Genomic DNA, 26,044 nt, shown 5'->3' on the forward strand with positions numbered 1-26,044 from the left:
ACAGTTTCCTGACAAAGCTTAAGGAGAGAGCATCGTCATGCGAATACCGTGCGCTGAAGGACGAGCTGGTTCGTGACAGGCTCGTGCTGGGTGTTGCGAGTGAGGGCACCAGGAGGCGTCTGCTACGCGAACGTGAGTTGACGTTACACACAGCGACTGAAATCTGTAGGCTCGCTGAGCTAACCGAGAGACACATGAGAGTGATGGCCCCGCTAGCACAGACGGACAATGTGAATGCCGCGGACAGGCAGAGTGAGAGGCGCGCACATCAAAGGAAAACAGCGCCAGCGGAGAGAGAGCCACAATGGAGCTGCAAATACTGTGGAGGCAGCCACAAACGGGGCAGGGAGCAGTGCCCAGCCTACGGTAAGACATGCCGGATATGTGGCATAGCAAATCACTTTGCCAAGGTATGCCAGGCTGGCAGCAAGGCTGACAAAATAAAAAAAGTGAATGTGCTTGAAAATGATGAGCAAAGAGAAGATGACTCAGATACTGATGATAGACTGTTTCTAGTAACTGAATGTGTCAATACTGCAAAGGCCCAGCAGGGGCGCAAGTGGTTTGTGAATCTATGCCTGAATGAGAAAAGGCAACAGTGTCAGCTGGATACAGGCTCCACCTGCAATGTCATGGGCCGCAAGATTAAAGAGAAGCTGTCACCCAGAGCGGCGCTAGGCCCGAGCGCAGCCAAGTTAAAGTTATACTCTGGGGAAATCATGCCATCACTGGGGAAATTCCACACTGAATGTGTCATCCGGGCAGAAAAGCACAACCTCACATTTGAAATAGTCGACACAGAGCAAAAGCCTCTTCTCGGGGGGGGGGGCACATGCGAACGTCTGGGCCTCGTATCCTTCACCGTTCCAGATGAACTCCACACAGTTGATGCAAGCCAATCTGTGCCCCTCACCAAAGATCAGCTGCTGAGAGACTATCATGACGTCTTCAATGACCCAATCGAGTCAGTCCCGGGCGAGATACACTTCGAGCTGGATCCTGATGTGACGCCGGTGCAGTGCGCGCCGAGGAATGTTCCAGTGGCTCTGAAGGCGAGAGTCAAGGAGGAACTTGACAGGAACTTGACAGACATGTCAAGGTCGGCAACATTGCGCCGGTGACTGAGCCGACAGCATGGATAAGTAACATGGTGACTGTCGCAAAGCCAGAGAAAATAAGAATCTGTATCGATCCAAAGCCTCTCAACCGAGCGCTGCTGAGGTCTCACTACCATATGCCTACGCTGGAAGATGTGTTGTACAAGTTGCCCAAGGCTCGCCTCTTCACGTTGGCAGACGCTCGTGTTGCCTTTTTACAGTGCAAGCTTGACGACGCGAGCAGCCGTCTGACGACCTTCTGGACACCGTGGGGTCGGATGAGATGGCTCAAGCTCCCTTTCGGAGTCTCAGTAGCGCCTGAGATCTACCAGCGCAAGCAACACGAGCTGCTATCGGGCCTGGCCGGCATCGAACCGATCGCGGATGACATCCTGGTGGTCGGGTGTGGCGATACGGATGCCGAGGCCGAACTGGACCATGACAGAAACTTGAGTGCTCTCATGGAACGATGCAGAGCAGTGGGACTCAGGCTGAGTGAACGCAAGCTACAGTTCAAGCTCAAAGCCGTACACTTCCACGGCCACATTCTGTCCTCGGAGGGACTGAAAATCGACCCAGAGAAGACACGGGCCGTGCTGGAAATGCCGACAACCACCGACGTGAAAGCAGTGCAGCGCTTTATTGGGTTCGTGACGTACCTTGCAAAGTTTCTGCCAAAGCTCTCGGAGGTCTGTGAGCCGCTCCGCAGGCACTTGGATAAGGACGTCATGTGGCACTGGTTGCCCAAACACGAAGATGCAGTGTGCGGAGTGAAGCGTATGGTCACCTGCACGCCCGTCCTCAAGTACTATGATATCACAAAGCCTGTCACGGTCCAGAGCGACGCCAGCATGACCGGGCTGGGGGGCTGTTTGTTACAAGGGGGACAGCCGGTGGCTTTTGCATCGAGGGCACTAACGCCGACAGAGCAAAACTACGCTCAGATTGAGAAGGAGTGTTTGAGCATAGTCTTTGCCTGCCAGAGATTCCACCAGTACCTGTATGGCAGGGAGGCTATCACTGCAGAAACAGACCACAAGCCGCTTATCACAATATTCAAGAAGCCCCTCCTGAGCGCACCGAAACGTCTCCAAGGCATGTTGCTGCAGCTGCAAAGCTACAATCTGGATGTTGTGTACAAGCCGGGCCCCGAGATGTATGTCAGCGACACTCTGAGCAGGGCCACGCCCCCGTGCCGTGGGTCTGACACCCCGTACGTGCAGCATGCTGTGTGCGCCGTGAACAGCACCCAGGCCGGGTATTCACAGCTGGACCAGGCGCAGCACCTGGACGTTACGGCTTTCAGATTCCACCAGATTGTGCAGCACACAGAGACGGATGATGTGCTTCCGGAGCTGGCATCTGTGATCCTCAGTGGCTGGCCAGACTTTAAAGAGGACACTCCGCTGGCAGTGCGGGAATACTGGCCCTTCAGAGACGAGCTGAATGTTCAAGACGGAGCGTTGTACAGGGGACAGTGCGTCGTCATACCAAAAGCCATGAGATCTGAGCTGCTCAAACGCATACACGCTAGCCACATTGGTGGGGAGGCGTGTTACAGACGGGCCAGGGATACGCTCTTCTGGCCGAACATGAGAGCGGAGATAAAGGACTTTGTGGCGAACTGCTCCGCATGCAATGAGTACGCACGGGTCCAGCAGAAGGAACCGATGATGTCGCATGACATACCGGTGCGCCCGTGGCAGGCAGTGATTATGGACGTCTACTCATATGCAGGCAAGGACTTTCTCGTCATTGTGTATTCGGATTTCTGGGAAATCGACCAGCTGCCAGATCTGTCTGCTGACACGCTCATCACGCGCTGCAAAGCTCAGTTTGCACAATATGGGCAGCCAGAGAGGGTGGTCTCGGACAACGGCCCACAGTTTGCATGCGAACGGTTCAGGAAGTTTGCAGCGAGCTGGGGGTTTGCCCATGTCACATCCTCACCCCGACATCCTCGATCCAACGGCAAGGCTGAGTCGGCCGTTAGGATTGTCAAGTCACTCTGCAAGCGGGCGAAATTGGATGGCACGGATGCGTGGATGGCCATCCTTCACTGGCGCAACACACCCACAGAGGGGTTGGACAGCAGCCCGGCCCTGCGCTTAATGGCACGCAGGCTCAAAACTTCACTGCCCGTCGCGGACAGCCTGCTTCTACCACGTGTGGTGGACGGAGTGGCAGAGAAGCTGCGGTGGAAACGGCGGGTCGCCAAGTCATTCTATGACACGTCTGCCAGAGACCTTCCAGAGCTGGATGTTGGAGATCACATTAGGATGAGGCCTCTGCCAGGTGATCGCACAGGGCGGTGGCGACGAGGCCAGTGCCTCCAGAGAGTCGCTCCCCGCTCGTTCGTGGTGGATGTGGACGGCAAACTGTACAGACGCAACCGAGTGGATCTGCGTGTTGCAGAGCGCTCAGCTCAAGCGCAACAGACAGACATTCTACGGCCTGAGCGGAGCAGTCCTGACCAGACCCAGGTCGCTGGGGAGACTGCCTCAGCCGAGACACGGATTGTCTCAAGTCGGGGGGAGACAGGCGGCGAGGTACATCCTCGTACACCAAGGGCACCGGCGACTCCGGGGGGTCCTGCCACGGCAGGCCAGGGTGTCTACTCACGGAGTGGTCGCCTGTCACGGCAGCCACAACGACTGGACTTATGACTTTGAAAAAAAAAATGGAAAAAAAAGGAAGGGGTGAGTAAAGGGACAGCTCTTCTCGGACTGTTTTGACTTTGCCTCAGACGGCTGTACTGGACTGTTGTTCTTTGTTCAGAAAAAAATAAAAAAATAAAAAGGGAAATAATGCAATGTTGTAATGCTATTGTTAATGTTTGGGATTGTTATTGTCAATGGAATTGCAGTCGGAGATGCAAGCATGTCATTTGCAAACAGCTAAAGCAAAGGAGATGTTACATATAGGCATAGTAGCCTGTGTTACAGGGACACCTAGGGGTGACCTGATAATGTTGCATGTAAGACCTGGATGTTGTATGTGGGCGTGCGCGGGAGGAACCGCAGTTTAATAAAAGTCATACTGAAACAGTTTTGGGTCGCTCCACCGCCAAAAAATCTCACTCCAAACTTTTGGTGAAACTTGGCAGCCCTGCAGATTCACCCAAGATGGCCGCCAGCCTAACAACACAACCAGACTCACCTAAGATGGCCGCCAGCCTTACAACACAAACAGACTCGCCTAAGATGGCCGCCAGCCTTACAACACAACCAGACTCACCTAAGATGGCCGCCAGCCTTACAATACAACCTGACTCACCTAAGATGGCCGCCAGCCTTACAACAGTGACGACAACTGTTATGTATTTTGGTCTGTGCTGTTTGCCGTAGCTGGAAGTGCAATGCATGTTGGGAAGACCGGGTTGTTGTCTTTGTATTGAAGTACCGAGTGGAAATAAAGACGCACTAACTGAAGCTCCGTGCTCCGACTACTTTATGGTTTTATGGCAGTCATAAACCTGTCTCCGTATATAACAAATTGGCGACGAGGTGGTTTGAACTCCCGCGAACGGTATGTGTGTGGAGTTGAGTTAATTAGGACGTGGCTGTGTTCTTGTTAGCAGTGTGAAGCTAATGCAGCTAGTTGGCACCGCGCGTCGCGCCCAGCGTCGGTTGTGATTGACACGGATGTCTGCTGGAGGGGAAATGTCAGCTGAAGAGGAATTATCAGCTGAAGAGGAATTGTCAGAAGGTAATACTGATAACCAGGAGCCTACAAGGAAGATGGCTGGAGTTATTGGAAATATTGGCCCTTTTGATGAACATGTGGAACAATGGAGCGCATACTCTGAGCGTTTTGGTTATTTCCTATCAGCTAATGACATTCCTGATGAAAAAAGGGTAGCCACGTTTCTGTCAGTAATGGGTCCAAAGGCCTTTAATCTGTTGCGTGACCTACTGCAGCCTAACAAGCCAGGGACCAGACATAACTATTTTTTCTACAATGCTGAATGCTGCTGTTTAAATAGTTTTAACTTTAAACCAGTTACTGAGTACTGGTCACTGAGTACTGCAGAGTACTATTTTTGTTGCTTTAATAAAGGCTGGCAGTCTTTAATTTAACTGTTGTTGGTGTGGACTATATACTGGGGAGGTATTTGTTATTATTCAGGGGTCAAAAAATGTATACAAATATCGGATCGGTATCGGTATCGCCGATACCCGAAGCCCAGGTATCGGTATCGGTAGTGAAAAAGTGGGATCGGGACATCCCTACTTACAACACAACCAGACTCACCTAAGATGGCCGCCAGCCTTACAACACAACCAGACTCACCTAAGATGTCCGCCAGCCTTACAAACACTCTCCAAGTATATCCAGCTGCGGACATCACGCCTATCACCCGGACGCTTGATGGACCATATTTGGTTGGAGTGGTTGGAGCGCGTCATCATACCGCGCCTGCATATTTGCATATTGCGCCTGCATATTTGCATAGACTATGTCATCGCCTTACGACGGTATGTTTTTTTCAAATCATTTATGCAAGAAATGTTTATACTAAGGATAGTTGATTGTTGAAGTACTGGATGAAAAGGTAATGTTGTGGCTTATATACCTTGTTGTGATTTTAATAGATAGCTGGAACTCAGCCATATGTTTTACGTACCATTTTCTAGCATTGACTAATTTTAGATGCACTTGAATTCTACAGGGAAAGGAGGTTTTCATTGCTGACCTTCATGTAACCGCAACGTGGGTCCAGCCCCACAACTGTGATCCCATGAGCCATTTCCCAGTAAGTCAAATGATTGAGCCGGTATTTGAATAACATAAACAGCTATGTAGACAACATTGTATCCAGCATTACAATTGGCATGCCCTTCATGGGACATCAGCACATTAGCTGTGTTGGTCCTAAATTTCATCAAGGTAAATTAAATGGTTTCCTAACACTAAGCCAAAAAAACCACTACATGTATGAGAAAGGACTTCATCAAATTATCATGTATAATCATGCACACCCCAGTTAAGTGTTGGATAAAAATGATAAATGCAGACAGTACATGGTTTTGAACAGGAACATGCTGATCAGAAGGATGCCCTTATCCTTCCACTGTGGGTTCCAGGCCACTTTGTCCTGTGTGTAAGTGTACTATACCCATATATATATATATACAGAGCATAACTTTATGGTGAATGGTGAATGAATGGTGAATGGTGAATGGTGAATGGTCTTTATTGTCATTGCTATAGTACAGGTACCAAACAACGAAATTTGGGAGGGGTGACTCCCCTGGTGCTAGGAAAGAAAAAAAAACTAAAAAGACAAGAAGGGAAAGGAGCTGGTTTACATAAATAAAGGCTATGTACACTATCCACTATACTATACTGTACAGATAAAACACTGTGCTGTACTCTATGCTATGCTATACCTATTCTAACATTTCCTATTTCTCTGCAACCTTATGTACCCTAGGGTTGTCATATTGCACATAGTGTTATTGCACATTCATTTCAAGTGTCGCAGTTTGCAGGCTTGAAATGTACACATTTGTGCCTCAGCACTACACCTGATTTTTCAATCCAGCAGCTGCCATCAATCCGTCCAGACTGTCCAGGGCCCAGAACCTAGGTCTTTGCTGTGTTCAGGGCCTGGATGGCCCTGGGGTAGAAGCTGAGCTTTAGTCTGTTTGTCCTTGCGAACATGGTCCTGTACCGCCTGTTCGAGGGCAGCCGAGCAAAGTGTTCGTATCCAGGGTGGGATGGGTCTCTGGAGATCTTGGAGGCCTTCCTGAGGCAGCGTGTGTTGTACAGCTCTTCCAGAGAGGGGAGGGGGGCGCCGGTGATCTTCTGGGCCGTTCTCACGACTCTCTGTAGCGCATTCCTCTCTGCGGCTGTGCAGCTGGAGAACCAGTTGCAGATGCAGTAGGTGAGGATGCTCTCCACTGCGCAGCGGTAGAAGGCCACCAGTATCTCCTGTCTGGTGTGGTCCTTCCTGAGGACTCTCAGGACGAAGAGCCGCTGTTGTGCCTTCTTGATGATGGCTGCTGTGTTGTTCTTCCAGGACAGGTCATCCTGTATGTGCACCCCCGGGAATCGGAGGGTTGAGACTCTCTCCACGCTCCCTCCGTCGCTGAGCAGGGGCTGGACCTCAGATTTTTTCCTCCTGAAGTCCACGATGATTTCCTGGGTCTTTGACTGGTTCAGCAGCAGGTTGTTAACCTTGCACAGCTTGCTCAGCTGCTCTACCTCATCCCTGTACGCCGCCTCGTCCCCCCCCGAGATGCAGCCCACCACGGTGGTGTCGTCTGCAAACTTTACGATGGAGTTGCTGGGGTGGACGGGGGTGAAGTCGTAGGTGTAGAGGTTGTAGAGGATGGGGCTTAGCACGCAGCCCTGGGGGGACCCAGTGCTGAGTCTGAGGGCTGTGGAGGTGTGGGAGCCCACCCGCACCCTCTGGGGGCGGTCGGACAGGAAGTCCTTGATCCATGCACATATAGAGTGTGATAGTCCCAGGTCTAGTAGTTTGGTCACTAGCCTGTCTGGAAGGATGGTGTTGAAGGCAGAGCTGAAGTCCACAAAGAGCAGTCTCGCGAAGCTGTTTCCCCTCTCCAGGTGGGATAGAGTGGAGTGGAGAGTCGTCGCGATGGCGTCCTCTGTGGACTTGTGGGCTCTGTAGGCGAACTGGTATGGATCCAGGTTGGGCGGGAGGCGTGTGACTATGTGTTTATTAGTTGCAACCCCAAATTGCTCCCAGTGAGCGGGACGGCGCCTTGCATGGCAGCTCGTGTGACTGTGTTTATTAGTTGCAACCCCAAATTGCTCCCAGTGAGCGGGACGGCGCCTTGCATGGCAGCTCGCCGCCATTGGTGTGTGAATGTGTGTGTGAATGGGTGAATGAGAGGCCTTTGTAAAAGCGCTTTGTAATAAGGCGCTATATAAGTCAGTCCATTTACCATTTATTTATTTACCATTCCTTGTTGTAAAACGTGTTGTTGTTGAACATGTCTGTGACTGAGATAGACTAGATACTACTACGGAGGAGGATGTTATCATAGTGTTTGTGATGCTAACGGCGCCATCTTTGCTATCTCCTCCGGTCATCAACCCAGGAGAAGAACATCTTTATCCTGGGCTTAAACACGACGACTAGTGTGATGTAATATTGTGTTACTAGAAATGCCGTTTAGTATAGTACATGATAGCCTTTAGCTATGCTAGTTGTTGCAGTGCTAGTTGATTGATTGACTGTGTTCTAATGCTATGCTATGTGCTATGTGCTAGTGAATGGTGTTCTGTTGATTGTGTGTACTAGTTTTCACTGAATAAATCAAGAAGGTAGGTGTGACTATACGGTACCTGTATAACAATGTTGATATGACATTTTTGGGAAACAGTTTTAAAGGCGAAGCTCTTTTCAATTCGGTCTAGTTTTCCCTCCAAAACACTGAGTCTATGTATGTTCTATTAGTCTGTGGAGAGTAGCCATGAGCTCCCAGCATGTACTTAGTCTGTGGAGAGTACAATGAGCTCCCAGCATGTACTTAGTCTGTGGAGAGTAGCAATGAGCTCCCAGCATGTACTTAGTCTGTGGAGAGTAGCCATGAGCTCCCAGCATGTACTTAGTCTGTGGAGAGTAGCCATGAGCTCCCAGCATGTACTTAGTCTGTGGAGAGTAGCCATGAGCTCCCAGCATGTACTTAGTCTGTGGAGAGTAGCCATGAGCTCCCAGCATGTACTTAGTCTGTGGAGAGTAGCCATGAGCTCCCAGCATGTACTTAGTCTGTGGAGAGTAGCCATGAGCTCCCAGCATGTACTTAGTCTGTGGAGAGTAGCCATGAGCTCCCAGCATGTACTTAGTCTGTGGAGACGTGATAGAATAAACTCCATAGATGTAACATCTCGTGTAGTACCACTTTGTGACACCTGGGGTCGGAATAACCAGTGACATCTGAGCTCCTGGGCCTCAGGTATATGTGCCTCCCTCCATTGGTGGTAAGTTGAAGGTTGAAGGCCAATTTTTTTCAGTTTAATTCATTCATTAATTAAAAAGGGGAAGTGGCTTGTATCGAAGTGGGTGTGGCCTGTATAAAAGTGGGAGTGGCTTGTATCAAAGTGGGAGGAGCTTGTGTCCAAGTGGGAGTGGCTTAGACAGTTAAGGGGCGTGGCCAGACAGTTTAATTCATTCATTAATTAAAAGCAGGAAGTGGCTTGTATCAAAGTGGGTGTGGCCTGTATAAAAGTGGGAGTGGCTTGTATCAAAGTGGGAGGAGCTTGTGTCCAAGTGGGAGTGGCTTAGACAGTTAAGGGGAGTGGCCAGACAGTTTAATTCATTCATTAATTAAAAGCAGGAAGTGGCTTGTATCAAAGTGGGTGTGGCCTGTATCAAAGTGGGAGTGGCTTGTATCAAAGTGGGAGGAGCTTGTGTCCAAGTGGGAGTGGCTTAGACAGTTAAGGGGAGGGGCTTAGACACTTAGGGGGAGTGGCCTGTATCAAAAAGGGTGTGGCTTAGACACTTAGCGGGGAGTGGCTTGTATAAAAGTGGGTGTGGCCTGTCGGTGGGGCCGAGCCGATTCGGAAAATATCTGAACCGTGTCTGTGGCGCTTACGGTTGCTGAGCTAAAGTCCTTTAACCTTTAATTTGACACTAGGCCGGAAAAGCCTGCATTAAAGTAATGGGGTACGTTTGGGCCCAGGGAAGGGGCTGCGAAAGAGTCACACTCTTCAAACTTTACACACTCCTTCCCCTTCATGGGACATTGTAGAATTTCAACTTTCACCCTCCTACGCCATTCCTGGGAGGCCCTGCACGCGAGCTAGCGGGAACCTGTAGTAGTAGGAGTTCGGAGACTACCGGAGTAAGGTGAGAGGCCAGTTGAATTAGCTAGTAAACATTTCAATGACTTAACTTCTGGCGTGGTAGTTTACTATTAGCTGAAACATATGTCTAAGCCTACGACTAGGGGGGTTGGGGAAAGCAAGCTATCAAAAATGGCTTTATCAAACACCGTCTTGCTGGTTAGCAAGATTGTTTCCTCGATAGCTATAACGGTTTTTGTTTTTTTTCCTAATAGGATTTGTAAGCTCGATGCAAATCTCTCAGCTTATCTTTGGCATTGAAATATCGAATTTGAGTTACAGTTTCAAATTGAGTAAAATGACTAAACTTGCTGTCTAGCTTTACACAACTAGCGGCTGGCAAGATGTTGATATCTCAGTGTTCTGTCCATGAAGCTGGTCAACGTTGCGCAGGGCAACGTCGCATCTAGATGATGTCGCTTCAGCTTGTTATTGTTCGGAGTTGTGGGAAATGTAGGCCAGCGTGATGGTTCCACTATAAACAGGAATAGATCTAGGGCTAAACGTTGTTATTAGACAGGGCCAACAAAGTGGAACAATAAGTATACATTTCGCTTGTAGTGCTTTTTACTTTATAGTCAGAATTCTGTGTATTTATTAGTCATGTTGCAGACCTACAAGATCACGGTCAACAAGTACTGAACCAATAACCTTCAATCTCAAAATACAATCTATTATTTATTCTGAGCAGGAATAGAAAATATTTTCCAGGAACAACTGAAATCTAGAACTGTAACCCTTTTTTTTTACATGTATTTTTAAATGTCGTCCTAGCCATCATTTTTGAAGGTAGAACTAGTACAAGGATACGGCTTTTTGGCACGTTGCACCTGTCGTCATGACAACTGATGCTTCAATCGTGCAATATCAATGTCAGTCACTTTTGAAGTTGACAGTCATCCATGAACTCATAGGGGACAAGTCATTATATAATAATAATATATAAATATAAAATACGTAATTTCACATTCTCTTTATCGTTTTGTTATATTGTAGAAATGCCAAGAAAGAAGAAGAGTGAAGGAAATGCCTTTAACTGGCAGGCTGCTTTGCAGCTGGACAGGGAGGAGATGGAGGACATGGTGTACATGGACTACAGACCTATTACTGTAAGTTAGTGTAACCGTCACTATTAGCACACACGTCCCTGCAGTTATACCAGTGTTGTGTAACCATGTAGCCATGAATGATGCCACACCTCCTCTGTTCTGCTGCTGCAGGTCTGTTCGGGTGACAAGGCCACACCCGGGGACAACCAGGCCCAGAGCGCAGCCCCCCTGGAGGTCCAGGCTGGACCATCGGTGGATCCACCCAAGGCCACCGATGCCTCTGTGGCCATGGCTGCCCCCATCAACAAGGCTCAGAGAGCAGCCCCACAGGGACAGAGAGCAGCCCTCCTGGAGGACCAATGTGTGTGTGTGTGTGTGTGTGTGTGTGTGTGTGTGTGTGTGCGCTGAGTAGAGATCAACGTGGGTCTTGTGCATAAATTACCGGAGAGTCTTGAATTACAGATTTGCACATTAAGAATTTGCCTTGACAAGTAAAAGTCTATGGGCTTGGCGGCCCGCCTGTATAGGATTGTTGTAACTTTATAGGTTACATGATTAACTTTATAGGTTACATGATTGATTTATAGGTTACATGATTGACAGCTAAAAGAGATTGATTAATATGTTACATAACATAAAGAAGTACATTTCTGTTATATTGGCTAAGAATAGGTAGAACTGCATGTCCCTGAAGGCCTTGCGGCAAGACGTCATAGAAGTTGACGTTTAGTTTAGTTTGTTGGTTTTGAGAAATGCAAATTGTAACGTCCAGAAGTGAATATCCAATAGCTCGTTTATTGTTTGAAAGTGATCAAAAGTAGCCATCATTTTTTAGGTAGAAATACTACAAGGATACGGCTTTTTGGCACGTTGCACCTGTTGTCATGACAACTGATGCTTCAATCACAATGTCGTGCAATATCAATGTCAGTCACTTTTGAAGTTGAAACAGCCTCACAGTCATCCTTGAACTCATATGGGACAAGTCATTATATAATAATAATATAAAAATCTAAAATACGTCATTTCACATTCTCTTCCTTGTTTATCATATTGTAGAGGTAGTATTGTAAACATCAGTATAGTTTAGAGGTATATACTACAGTTATGGGCAATATGCAGTTATGGGCTATGTACAGTGAGGTAGTTTATTGTACAGTATCGAATGTGCAGAAGTATAAAAGAAGCTATGTCAGGAGACATGCGCAATGTGCAATATACAGTATGTGCAAAGGTAGTAATGTAAACATCAGTAGTTTTACCTAGACTTGTTTTGCAGTGTTATTCAAAGGCTGTATTTATCCCTTGTGTCTTTTAGAATCATCCTTGACCTCTCCGATAGCTGGCGAGGACATCATTGGCGATTCAGAGGATGAAGCAACAAAGAATTTCAAAGCCAGGGTAAGTTATTATACTCTGTTGACTCCTGTCTAAAAACATGTGTCAAACTCTGTTGGTGTTTGTGAAGCGTTACTCTGGTGAACTTTCCTCTACTGCTGTTTTTAATGGACTCTCTGTCTCCCCCAGCTGTTCGTGAAGCGGTACTTCAGGACCAAACATGACACCTATGTACCCACGCTACGGGAGTTCTGGAAGCCGGGACGACATGTCAGACGGAACATGCTTTCTCCCGGCAACGGACGTTTTGTTTAGGAAGCAAAGGCAGGGTTGTAATAAAGATCACGATGATGGGTGACAGAACGCCTGTGGGTCATTCTACAGAAACGGTGGCATTTGGAATTGCAAATGTTTTAAAATGTTACTTAATCAAAAATGTTACTTAATCAAAAATCAATTTTAATTAATCAAAAATGTTACTTAATCAAAACTTAGTGTATTGAGAGGATCCTCCTCTTTCTAATGCTCCTTTAATTCTCAAGGTTTACTTCTCTGAATTAGCTCTGTGATTTTATTGTATTGATTGTTGTGTTGGGGTTGATTTTTTGTATTGGTATGAATTTCCATTTCTCTGAATTAGCTCTGCGATTTTATTGTATTGATTATTGTGTTGAGGTTGAGGTTGAGGTTGATATTGATGTTGATGTGAACCTGGCTGCAGAACTAACTCCCCCTAGGGGACAATAAAGAAACATTCTACCTTGAATTCAATTTGTATTCTGTTTAGGTAAGACAAATTAAAATAGATTACGTTTACATTTGACATTTAGAAGGCGCTTTTATCCAAAGCGACTTACAACAAGTGCATTTTGTCTAAAGTAAGTGAATCATCTTTATGTCATCATAATACGACATCCATACATTGTAAATGTAAAATGTAAAATGAAGAAGCAACAACCAAGAAGACGTCGTTCATTAAGTGCCTTTTAGTTTGCTATGTGATTGTGCTAATAAGTTTAAGTCTAATTGAGACAGCGGTAAAGGCTGTTCTCCAACAGGGGTCACGTGCTGGTAACCTCTGTCCCTGAAGAAGCAACAACCAAGAAGACGTCGCTCATTAAGTGCCTTTTAGTTTGCTATGTGATTGTGCTAATAAGTTTAAGTCTAATTGAGACAGCGGTAAAGGCTGTTCTCCAACAGGGGTCACGTGCTGGTAACCTCTGTCCCTGAAGAAGCAACAACCAAGAAGACGTCGCTCATTAAGTGCTTTTTACTTTGCTATGTGATTGTGCTAATAAGTTTAAGTCTAATTGAGACAGCGGTAAAGGCTGTTCTCCAACAGGGGTCACGTGCTGGTAACCTCTGTCCCTGAAGAAGCAACAACCAAGAAGACGTCGCTCATTAAGTGCCTTTTAGTTTGCTATGTGATTGTGCTAATAAGTTTAAGTCTAATTGAGACAGCGGTAAAGGCTGTTCTCCAACAGGGGTCACATGCTGGTAACCTCTGTCCCTGAAGAAGCAACAACCAAAAAGACGTCGCTCATTAAGTGCCTTATAGTTTGCTATGTGATTGTGCTAATAAGTTTAAGTCTAATTGAGACAGCGGTAAAGGCTGTTCTCCAACAGGGGTCACGTGCTGGTAACCTCTGTCCCTGAAGAAGCAACAACCAAGAAGACGTCGCTCATTAAGTGCCTTTTAGTTTGCTATGTGATTGTGCTAATAAGTTTAAGTCTAATTGAGACAGCGGTAAAGGCTGTTCTCCAACAGGGGTCACGTGCTGGTAACCTCTGTCCCTGAAGAAGCAACAACCAAGAAGACGTCGCTCATTAAGTGCTTTTTACTTTGCTATGTGATTGTGCTAATAAGTTTAAGTCTAATTGAGACAGCGGTAAAGGCTGTTCTCCAACAGGGGTCACGTGCTGGTAACCTCTGTCCCTGAAGAAGCAACAACCAAGAAGACGTCGCTCATTAAGTGCCTTTTAGTTTGCTATGTGATTGTGCTAATAAGTTTAAGTCTAATTGAGACAGCGGTAAAGGCTGTTCTCCAACAGGGGTCACATGCTGGTAACCTCTGTCCCTGAAGAAGCAACAACCAAAAAGACGTCGCTCATTAAGTGCCTTATAGTTTGCTATGTGATTGTGCTAATAAGTTTAAGTCTAATTGAGACAGCGGTAAAGGCTGTTCTCCAACAGGGGTCACGTGCTGGTAACCTCTGTCCCTGAAGAAGCAACAACCAAGAAGACGTCGCTCATTAAGTGCCTTTTAGTTTGCTATGTGATTGTGCTAATAAGTTTAAGTCTAATTGAGACAGCGGTAAAGGCTGTTCTCCAACAGGGGTCACGTGCTGGTAACCTCTGTCCCTGAAGAAGCAACAACCAAGAAGACGTCGCTCATTAAGTGCCTTTTAGTTTGCTATGTGATTGTGCTAATAAGTTTAAGTCTAATTGAGACAGCGGTAAAGGCTGTTCTCCAACAGGGGTCACGTGCTGGTAACCTCTGTCCCTGAAGAAGCAACAACCAAGAAGACGTCGCTCATTAAGTGCCTTTTAGTTTGCTATGTGATTGTGCTAATAAGTTTAAGTCTAATTGAGACAGCGGTAAAGGCTGTTCTCCAACAGGGGTCACGTGCTGGTAACCTCTGTCCCTGAAGAAGCAACAACCAAGAAGACGTCGCTCATTAAGTGCTTTTTACTTTGCTATGTGATTGTGCTAATAAGTTTAAGTCTAATTGAGACAGCGGTAAAGGCTGTTCTCCAACAGGGGTCACGTGCTGGTAACCTCTGTCCCTGAAGAAGCAACAACCAAGAAGACGTCGCTCATTAAGTGCCTTTTAGTTTGCTATGTGATTGTGCTAATAAGTTTAAGTCTAATTGAGACAGCGGTAAAGGCTGTTCTCCAACAGGGGTCACATGCTGGTAACCTCTGTCCCTGAAGAAGCAACAACCAAAAAGACGTCGCTCATTAAGTGCCTTATAGTTTGCTATGTGATTGTGCTAATAAGTTTAAGTCTAATTGAGACAGAGGTAAAGGCTGTTCTCCAACAGGGGTCACGTGCTGGTAACCTCTGTCCCTGAAGAAGCAACAACCAAGAAGACGTCGCTCATTAAGTGCCTTTTAGTTTGCTATGTGATTGTGCTAATAAGTTTAAGTCTAATTGAGACAGCGGTAAAGGCTGTTCTCCAACAGGGGTCACGTGCTGGTAACCTCTGTCCCTGAAGAAGCAACAACCAAGAAGACGTCGCTCATTAAGTGCCTTTTAGTTTGCTATGTGATTGTGCTAATAAGTTTAAGTCTAATTGAGACAGCGGTAAAGGCTGTTCTCCAACAGGGGTCACGTGCTGGTAACCTCTGTCCCTGAAGAAGCAACAACCAAGAAGACGTCGCTCATTAAGTGCCTTTTAGTTTGCTATGTGATTGTGCTAATAAGTTTAAGTCTAATTGAGACAGCGGTAAAGGCTGTTCTCCAACAGGGGTCACGTGCTGGTAACCTCGGTCCCTGAAGAAGCAACAACCAAGAAGACGTCGCTCATTAAGTGCCTTTTAGTTTGCTATGTGATTGTGCTAAAAAGTTTAACTCTAATTGAGACAGCGGTAAAGGCTGTTCTCCAACAGGGGTCACGTGCTGGTAACCTCTGTCCCTGAAGACAGAGGTTTTGGAAACCTAGCAGTGAAGTCATCTCTCTCTCCACTCTGAGTAAGTAGACTATCTAGTAAGCTGGACTTCTGATAAGTTGATACCTGTCTTGTTATTAGTAATAGAGTAAATAACTGTCTGTTTTAAGGCTATCTAGTTAAAATTGGACTACTGATACCTGTCTGTTCATTAGTAATAGTGATAGGGAAAGTAATAGGGTGATTGCTGTCTGTTTTAAGGTTATCTAGTTAAGCTGTCTGTTTTCAAAACAAAGGCTTCAGAGTCATTCTGGTGAAACTAACCAGTTTCTGACCAAGTAGGTGTTAACTTGTAGTAGGAGGAGACTTCTAGCTCCCCTATATAGTGGATAGACCAAGGCCAGGGAGGTCATACAGGCGACTGTGAGAACACCTGTCAGTCGTTGTCATTAGTGCTCGTTAGTGAGGAGTGGCTACAAGCCTGCTAGTGTCCATAAATATCTGGCCTGTCTGAGAGCGACAGCCCCTGCGACAGCCTCCTGACACTAAGACTCGTGACACTATCTGTGGGAGTCAAGACTCGTGACAACAAGACAAGGGAGTCTATCTGTGGGAGTCAAGACTCGTGACCACAAGACAAGGGAGTCTATCTGTGGGAGTCCATCGAGGAAGGCCTGAGAGGAAGCCAGGGTACTTAGTACCTTCTCTTCCAGTGTTTGTAGTGTTGCTGTCTTCTCTTGGCACATCGGTCTACTGAGTGCACTTAGCTACCCCTACTTCTGTTGGTTCATTAGCCCTCTTCCCCTCTACGGACCTATATCCCAATGTGCTTTCTCCCTATTCCTGTTCTTCTGACACTCAGGAGGACACCTAGATGCTACACCCCCCCTCGCAACCCTTCCAATCTCATCTACCCACCTCTTTCTACTGACCATGACTTTATCGCCGCAGGCGGTCTCTGGAATTGCCAGTCGGCGGTCCGGAAAGCTGACGCTATCTCAGCTTATGCATCTCTTATGGCCCTCAAATTCCTTGCTCTCACTGAAACCTGGATCACACCAGAAAACACAGCTACACCGGCAGCCCTCTCTGCCGCCTACTCCTTTTCTCATTCCCCTAGACCCTCTGGTCGAGGGGGAGGCACAGGACTCCTCATCTCGCCCAAGTGGTCACATACTGTCCTTCCCCTGGCACACTTGTCTATATCCTCCTTTGAATTTCATGCTGCTTTCGTCTCCTCCCCGGTCAAACTCCACATTGTTGTCATCTATCGCCCCCCAGGCCAGCTCGGTGACTTCCTAGGCGAGATGGATGGCCTTCTCAGCTACTTCCCTGATGATGGCACTCCGCTCGTACTACTAGGTGACTTCAATTTCCAATCTGAGAAGCTTCTCTCATCTGGAGTACTTGACCTTCTCCTCTCCTTCGGCCTTACCCTGTCCCCCTCTCCTCCGACTCATAAGGCAGGCAATCAGCTCGACCTTGTCTTCACCAGATCTTCCCACACTTCCAACCTTACCGTTACCCCTCTTCCAGTTTCTGATCACCACTTTATATCCTTCTCCCTTCCCCTCAAAACGTCCTCTTCCCTCTCAGCCTCTAACCACTTAAGACCCTCTCGTCGTAACCTACGTACCCTGTCCCCCATCACCCTCTCTTCTTCTGTCCTATCCTCCCTACCCTCTGTCGAATCCTTCTCCCTTCTATCCACTGATGCGGCATCCTCAACCCTCCTGTCCGCTCTCACCTCATCCTTCGACCCCCTCTGTCCACTAACCCTGAAGCCAGCTCGATCCTCTCCTCGAGCTCCCTGGCTCTCTGAAACGCTACATGCTTGTAGACTAGAGCTCAGAGCAGCTGAGAGGAAATGGAGAAAAACTGGCCTTTCTGATGACCTTAACCTCTATCACTCTCTCCTTGCCAACTACGCCTCCTCGGCATCAGCTGCTAAAGCATCCTACTATCATTCCAAAATACATTCTTCTGCCTCTAATCCTAGAAAACTGTTCTCCACTTTCTCTTCACTCCTTAATCCACCTCCTCCCCCTCCTCCTTCCTCCCTGTCCACCGATGACTCTGTCACCTACTTTGAAAAAAAGGTGGACGACATCAGCAGCACCTTTTCCCCCCCACCTCTCCCTCCTCCCACTAACAATGCTAACACCCCTTCCAAACTCTCTCCTCGACACTCGGTCTCTGGATTGTCATCTTTTTCCCCCCTCTCCCCCGATGAGATTCTCACACTTATCACATCAACGCGGGCAACCACATGCCCTCTTGATCCCACCCCCTCCCCCCTTCTCCAATCCATTTCCACCGACATCCTTCCTTACCTTACCACCCTAATCAACTCCTCCCTATCCACAGGATCTGTCCCAGCGGCCTTCAAAATAGCCAGAGTCAAGCCTCTCCTCAAGAAACCTACCCTTGACCCATCATCTGTCCACAATTACAGACCTGTATCCCTTCTCTCCTTCCCTTCCAAAACCCTTGAACGCGCGGCATCTAAACAACTGACTGACTATCTCCGGAAGATGGATCACTTAGACCCCCACCAATCCGGCTTCAAGGCTGGGCATTCCACTGAGACTGCGCTCCTTGCCTTGTCACGGAAGCCCTCCACTCTGCCCAAGCTTCCTCCCTCTCCTCTGTTCTCATTCTCCTTGACCTGTCTGCTGGATTCGACACAGTCAATCACCAGATCCTTCTCTCCATCCTCTCAGACCTGGGCATCTCTGGCACCGCACACTCCTGGTTTTCTTCCTACCTGGCGGGCCGCTCCTACCAGGTGACCTGGAGAGAATCGCTGTCTTCTCCACAAACCCTTTCCACTGGAGTACCCCAGGGTTCTGTCCTAGGGCCCCTACTTTTCTCCCTCTACATCAAGTCTCTTGGCTCGGTAATCTCTTCACATGGGCTCTCCTACCACAGCTACGCAGACGACACTCAACTCTTCCTGTCCTTCCCCCCGTCTGATGTACACGTGGCAACCCGTATCTCAGCATGTCTCGCTGACATTTCAACTTGGATGGCTGACCACCATCTCAAGCTCAATCTTAACAAGACCGAGCTCCTCTTCATCCCCGGGAAAGCCTGCCCGCTCCAAGACTTCTCCATCACAGTGGAGAACTCTACTGTAACCCCCTCCCTGACAGCCAAGAACCTTGGAGTGATCCTGGATAACCGACTATCCTGTGCGGAGAACATTGCAGCAACGGCTCGCTCCTGCAGATTCTTCCTCTACAACATCAGAAGGATACGACCATTCCTTACCAGAGAGGCAGCGCAACTCTTGACCCAGGCACTGGTCATCTCCCGCCTGGATTACTGCAATGTACTCCTGGCTGGGCTCCCCGCTTCAGCCATTAGACCTCTGCAGCTCATCCAGAATGCTGCTGCCCGGCTGGTATTCAACCTCCCCAAATACTCGCATGTCACCCCTCTCCTTCGCACCCTGCACTGGCTCCCGATAGCAGCTCGCATCAGATTCAAGACCCTGGTGCTTGCATACCAGGCAGCTAAAGGGACAGCCCCTGCCTACCTGAAGGAAATGTTAACCCCCCAAACCCCTGCCCGCTCACTCCGCTCCTCCACCTCGGCTGGCCGACTGGCCCCACCTCCTCTACACAGCAGTCGGGCTGCCCGATCACGTCTCTTCACAACACTGGCTCCCCGCTGGTGGAATGAGCTCCCCACGGCCGTCAGAACGGCTGAGTCACTACCCATTTCCGTCGTAGACTGAAGACCCATCTCTTCAGGTTACATCTTAACTGCTCCTCCTGAGACATCTTCTGACCCTTACCACTACGTCTCCTAAAGACACCCGCTTTCCCCTCTACTGTGTCCCTAAGAACTTCTATTGCCCCCTTGTACTGTTTCTCAGTTTCTCCCGAAAAAGAAAAAAAAAAAGTTTAGTAGAAGGCGATAGGGAGAAGGTTTTTTCTTCTATCAGTGGCCCCGGGCCCGAGCTAGATTACTCTTACTGCAACGAATGGTGGATTGCTGATTCACATGCTTAGTATTCAAATGTATTGATTGTAAGTCGCTTTGGAATAAGGCGTCTGCTAAATGCCAAAAATGTAAATGTAAATCTATACCAGGACCAGGTGCCGTTGGCAGTCACAATGCTAGAAGGAAGGAAGAATTACTTATTTTTATTATTATTATTTTGAACAGTAGATGAACTATAGAGGGGTAATATGAGGATCCTGTGTTTAACCATGCATTGCGAAATCAAACCGACATGGTCAAATTGCCAGAAAAAACATTACAAAAAAGAGTAAAACGTATTTATATGAACACATGGTGTTCACATATATGATCATACTGTTGTATATTTTACCTTATTGGTTATGAATCAAAGAACAGTTATTGAGTTTAAGACGATTTATTTAAAGTACAAAAGTATACAGTTACCACAGCTGGATTTCTGGTCTGCTCTGCTCTGTGGGGCTGGGGGTGGTTAAGTGGCTCTTCTATGTCAACAATTGAGGAAACAAATAGATAATCTACCAAGATGCCCAGCCCTTACCAAGATCTAAAAGACCTCTAAACAAACAGAGCAGATAGATACTGCAAACCAAGTGTTTGCAAGTTTACCTTAGGATGCTACACTAGGCTTAACGTCTTTGCAATCCCAAAACAGCACTTTAGGTCTTTTCCTCGTGTAAAGAAGTGCCAGGGTGCAGAATACAACCTTTCTGCAGTGGTGAATACAACCCAGCCAAGCAGAAAACCACCCGGCATGCTTAGCAGGGGACACCACTCAACTTGGCAACCGCACGATGGGCAGTAAAAGGAGTGTGTCTCTGGCACAATTAAGGCTTTTCACAGTGTCAACAGCAATATTCCAAAGGAGGTCTGAATGAATCTGCCCATAGTTTCTCCAACTATGAGCAAGTACACATCGCTCAATGTCATCATGGTCAACTCACACATCTAAAGGGATATTTTCACTCTTGTTTTCAGTCTTTTTATTTTATTTTTTATGACAGATATAGTAGAGATTATGACAGGAAGGACGGGTGAGAGAGAGAGAAGGGATGATTGTTTTCAGTCTTGAGCAGGTAGAAGCCAGGTGGGTGAGCACAGCTTACCTTCGCACTGATTTCGGGGCAGAATCTTCCATCGCGTTTTGATAACCGTTTCCAGAATCTGCAGAGCATAGTACTGTAATGCATAAGGAGAGAACGGTGTCAGGGGGGAGGAGTCACAACATCAACACTGATCAACAACAAGCTGTGCATTGGAGTAACGGTACAACACAATTATTTGCTGTTAATTGTGCCTGCCTGACATATCTTACTTTTCTTTCAAATGATTCAATTGGATTGAACCACTTTTTCATGCAGATATTAGTATGTAAACATTCATTTGGATTGTCTTTATTGGTCCCTATGAGCTGACATTTGGCTGAAACCATGTAGAAGTCCTGCTGTTTCTCCCAGTATCACACCAGAAAGCGAAAGACAGGGGAGAAAAGAAAATGATTAAACTGTCCACTGTCTTTGGCTGCTTGGAGTATAGTACATCATACTAAGAGATAGTGGTTTCGGTAAAACTGCCATTATGCAAATGTTAGCCTTTAAGGGGTCAAGGCAAGACTCACTTATGCCTTACTGCCCCTCACTTTAAGGTCAACGCAATTGCAAATAGCCACACCCTAACAAACCTCAGCTACACCAAAAAAAAAAGAACCAAATTAGTAAAGTCCTGTTTTAACCATAAACTGGTGTCTCTCATAAGGAACAGCAAGACCACCGACAGGTTTGACTTTTTTCCCCTATATATTCATCCTTACGTAAGAGTTGTTTAAAGACAAGCAAAGAAAACAAACAAAAAATATTTTACAAGTTAGTGTATTCATTATTTGATCTACTGTTATTTGGATTGGTAGTGTTTCAACTGTAGGGATCAGCGATTCAAAGGAATTGTGGGAAAACAGCCAGTGATTGAACAAATACATGAAATGCAAGTGTCAGTGTCAAAGGTCGCAGGGAGGGGAGATGAATTGCAGAAAAGTATTAAAGGTGAACCACCCTCTTTGAGCGTCTAACTGTACAACAGTAACGGGTGCATAGCAAACGCTTCAAGGGCCTTTTTGTTACACCTTTAATCTCCACAGACAGGACAGAAACAAAACAAGATCGGAAGAGAACAAAAAAGAGGCAGGGCAACACCTTGCAACCCTTTTAAATAAACCTAATCGCAAGGTTTTGAGGATGTGCAAGAGATCAGAGAGGAAACCAGAGAGGTGGAAACAGGAAGAGACAAGAAACAGGGAGAGAGCCGTGATCCCTACAGGTGAAATAATAGTCTCTACACCTCTACGATGGAACCTACTGACTGCAGTCTGCACCCTCCCTCTGCCCAATGAAACAGATGTAATAGAAACGGATGAACAGAATTCAGTCAAAGGGAATCAAAAGGGTAGACCTTGTGGAGGCCTGCCGTCAAAGCCTAGCTGTGTCAAGATGCACAGGATGACACACCCCTTTTCTTCCTATTACAAGCAATCAACATAATGGAACATTATGATTAATATCAAAGAGTCACAACTTGAATTCATTCAATTTCTTGACAAAATAAAAATCAGTAAAATGATCAATTATGAACAAAGCCAAACGTTCACAAGTGCTTTTTTAATTTATGCACTGTTATTTTTTTTAATAAATGAAAAAGGTGAATGCAGAATTTAGACAAATTCAAGAGGTGTTTACCTTTTCTGTTTCCTTTCTTTCTTTTCCTCTAATGCGATCATTTTGGGCAAATTACAAATTTGATTGAATACTGAATACTGTTGATAGATCAACTCAAGACATTAGTAATGAATGTCAGTGTTAAGAGCAATCTTACAGGCAAGCAAAATAGGAAAAAGCACACGTTACCATCACTATGAAGAAGTCTCTAATACAGGTACTAAGTATATAGGCCTAGATCTATACTCTCCATGATGGCACAGATACTGTACTGGGTAAGATAACATTCCATTTGCCTAATCTAAATTGACCAAATTAATGTTACCGTATATTTGTTTTGCCAATAAACTAAAAGGCATGTCTGTCATTGTCAAGTTGACATGGTCTGGCGCATACAAGGTTTTCAGTGTGTAGTCTGGTTGCTCTCTAAGCCAGAGGTTCCCAAAGTGGGTGCCGCCAAATCTGCTCGTAAAAAAAAAGCATAATATAAAATTATAATAGTAATACATTAATAAACGTTTGTTTATTACATGTGCAATGGAGTTCATAAGCAAATAAAATATATATTTCTCAGATTTGAAAGATATTAATTTACTAACTAGGCCTACTAGTTACTAACTAACTACTCCTCACTGAAGTCTTGGACCAAGCGGTGAAAATGGTTAATTATGTAAAATCACGCCCGCTGAAGTCACGGCTGTTCAGCACATTGTGCAATGAGATGGGGTCCGAGCATGAGGGGCTCTTATTACACACAGAGGTCCGCTGGCTGTCGCGGGGCAAGGTGTTATCCCGTGTCTATGAGCTCCGAGATGAACTGATAACTTTTGTCAGTGAGCACGACTTGCCATGAGGAGCAAGTTCAGCCACAGATTTGTTCTCCCCCGTCAAAGTACAAAAAGATTTGGACAGTCCTTTATTCCAGCTGCACTCCGACTCTACAACCAGGCCCTGCAGGGTGGGGGAGACCTGGAGATGGAACTTTTGGAACTTTTTACTTATTGAGCCTGCACTGTTTTATGTTTTTTATTGAATGTACTGAATGTATATATTGTTTTCTGTACTGAATGTTTTCTGCCCTAACTGAGCTGTTTGACAACAAAATTTCCCCATTGGGGACAATAAAGGTTTTCAATCAATTCAATCAATCATACAAAGAACAATTGGAAGATGAATCGTGGTGGATTAAGCTTGCTTATCTGGCAGATATTTTCAGCCACCTTAATGACCTCAACATAAAAATGCAAGGGAAGGCTGAGAATATCCTGACAGCGACAGACAAACTGAACGGATTCCGATCCAAATTGAGACGGTGGCAAGACGGGGTGGCCAAGAAAAACATTGAAATGTTTACGTTGACGGCCAATGACGCAGCACACAAGTCAGCGTCTTTCTTGAATCTGATCGCTGCGCACCTAAGTATGCTGGAGGAGAGATTTGAGTCCTATTTCCCTCCAATGAACGAAGACTTCGACTGGCTCCGGGATCCGTTCAACCCCCTCTCATCAGCATCAGCCGCTAGTTTGAGCAGCAAAGCTCAAGATGAACTGGCAGAGCTCATTATGGACCGCACACTGAAGCTCAAACATGGTGAGCTAGGTTTGGATAGGTTTTGACTGCTTGTGGGACATGAATATCCATCTCTCTCAGAGAGCGCCATCAAGGTGCTTTTACCCTTCCCAACCTCCTACTTGTGCGAGCTGGCTTTTTCTTCTCTAGCATACGTCAAGAACAAGACACGCACGCGACTGTCAGTGGAACAGGACCTGCGTGTCGCGCTGTCCACTATCTCTCCCCGCATAAAGAGACTCTGCTCCCAAAAGCAGGCGCATGTGTCCCACTAATGCGCACAACATATTTCTTTGTTTTGTATTTCTCTCAATTTTTACAATTCTGTCATGATTATTATTGTTAAATTATTATAGTTGTGAGTTACCCGTTTGGTTCAGATGTGAAATAATAATCTCAGAATGAGCATTGAAATGATAATTACATTTTACGGCATTATTTTAAGCCCCAAAAAAAAGCATTGTTCCATTGATTGATTATACAGGCCGTTGATATTTTATTTGTGTGAAGAATTCCCTCTGAGTCTCCTCCCATATTGTACAATCCTTGAGGGCCACAATTTTATTTAATTTAGCGATAGTTTGACTGACCTATGCATTCTTGCCCATCCATTACAGTTCATTTATGACTTTTATTATCTTGTTAAAATTCATTGGGGCAATACTTATGTATTATATATAAACAAACATTTTCAAACCAATTCATCGTGTATTGTTTTTAGTTTAAGCTCTGAGGCATTTTTAAAAATCTTTGTAGAGTTGGGGTGCCTTGGAGAAGGGGGAAAGCTTCAGGGGTGCCTTGGTTAAAAACAGTTTGGGAACCTCTGCTCTAAGCTGTGCAAGTGCAGGGGTGAGCATTACTGAGCACTGTAAGCACCATACTAAAGCATTTCACTGCAGAGGTGATGGAGAGGCATGCAGATTCAAACTGAAGACTGTTTAGCTGAGAAATGCCCCGGTAGTGTGAGAGTCTAAAGAGCAGGAGGGTAACATGCCTACATCAGTGTTACAATTCCATAACAACACCAGCAGAGTATATCACCCCCACAAGTATTTAACAAATCGGGTCATTTGGGGCTAAGGGAGATCAACAGGGTTCAGCAGACACAATGATGGCCTGGCCTATAGTGTTTGTGTACGTTATCAAACCATGTTTTAAATCATGTTAAATCAAGGTTATCGTGTTTTAAAGTTCTGAAAATAAGCACATCTTACAGAGATACAGAGATTAGGTCCCTTCACTAGTGTGCCCAGGATCTGGCTTACTTTGGTGTTCATGTTCTGGGAGAACTCCAGGATGGTGTCCACTCTCGTCCAAGCATCCGGGTGCTCTTTCAAATGGGTCAGTACCTCTTGCGCCATTCTTTGCTAAATGCATGAAACAAGGTTTAAGAATAAAACATAAACAATATGCACATCTCCCTGGAAGCACAGTGAAAAAAATGGCAAATGCTTCTAACAGAACGCCTATGGACATCTTCAGTCTATTTATGTTGAACAACATAAATTGACTAACCCCCTTTTGCTCTTTTATTCAACACAGCACTAAGGTACGTCCTGATCATGGGCATTAAAAGGCACTTACTTAGCCCTACTGATAACTATTTAGTAAACATCACATCAGAATTGTACAATCTGAAGAGCATCATCAATCCCATAAAGTATCTTCAACCACTTGATAGTCTACTTCCTAGCTACTGAGCCGGATGGCACTTACCTGCGGTCCCACCCCGTGGTAGAGACAGTTCACCACATTATCCAGCAGGTTAATATCCAGTTTCTGGCTGAAGTCCAGCAGCTGCTGCGCTGCATGGTCTGCTAACATTGTCATAATTGCTGGCATAGAGCTCTGCAAGGACA

General features: G+C 46.2%; 1 protein-coding gene across 1 annotated transcript in view; it reads right to left on the reverse strand.

The window, feature by feature from the left end:
* Positions 1 to 26,044, reverse strand: part of LOC308163337 (exportin-1-like) — a gene marked incomplete at its 3' end in the record, with an annotated part of 52,588 nt that extends 26,544 nt beyond the window's left edge. The window contains exons 1-2 of the mRNA XM_080537531.1: positions 25,902 to 26,044; positions 25,451 to 25,552 (exon numbers count right to left, since the gene is read on the reverse strand). Coding sequence (XP_080393657.1) covers positions 25,451 to 25,552; positions 25,902 to 26,027 — 228 coding nt within the window. The 5' untranslated portion in view covers positions 26,028 to 26,044. The remainder of the gene's footprint in view (positions 1 to 25,450; positions 25,553 to 25,901) is intronic.

The sequence above is a fragment of the Nansenia antarctica genome, assembly GCF_963989245.1.
Source record: "Nansenia antarctica genome assembly, chromosome: 8".
NCBI classification, from domain to species: domain Eukaryota; kingdom Metazoa; phylum Chordata; class Actinopteri; order Argentiniformes; family Microstomatidae; genus Nansenia; species Nansenia antarctica.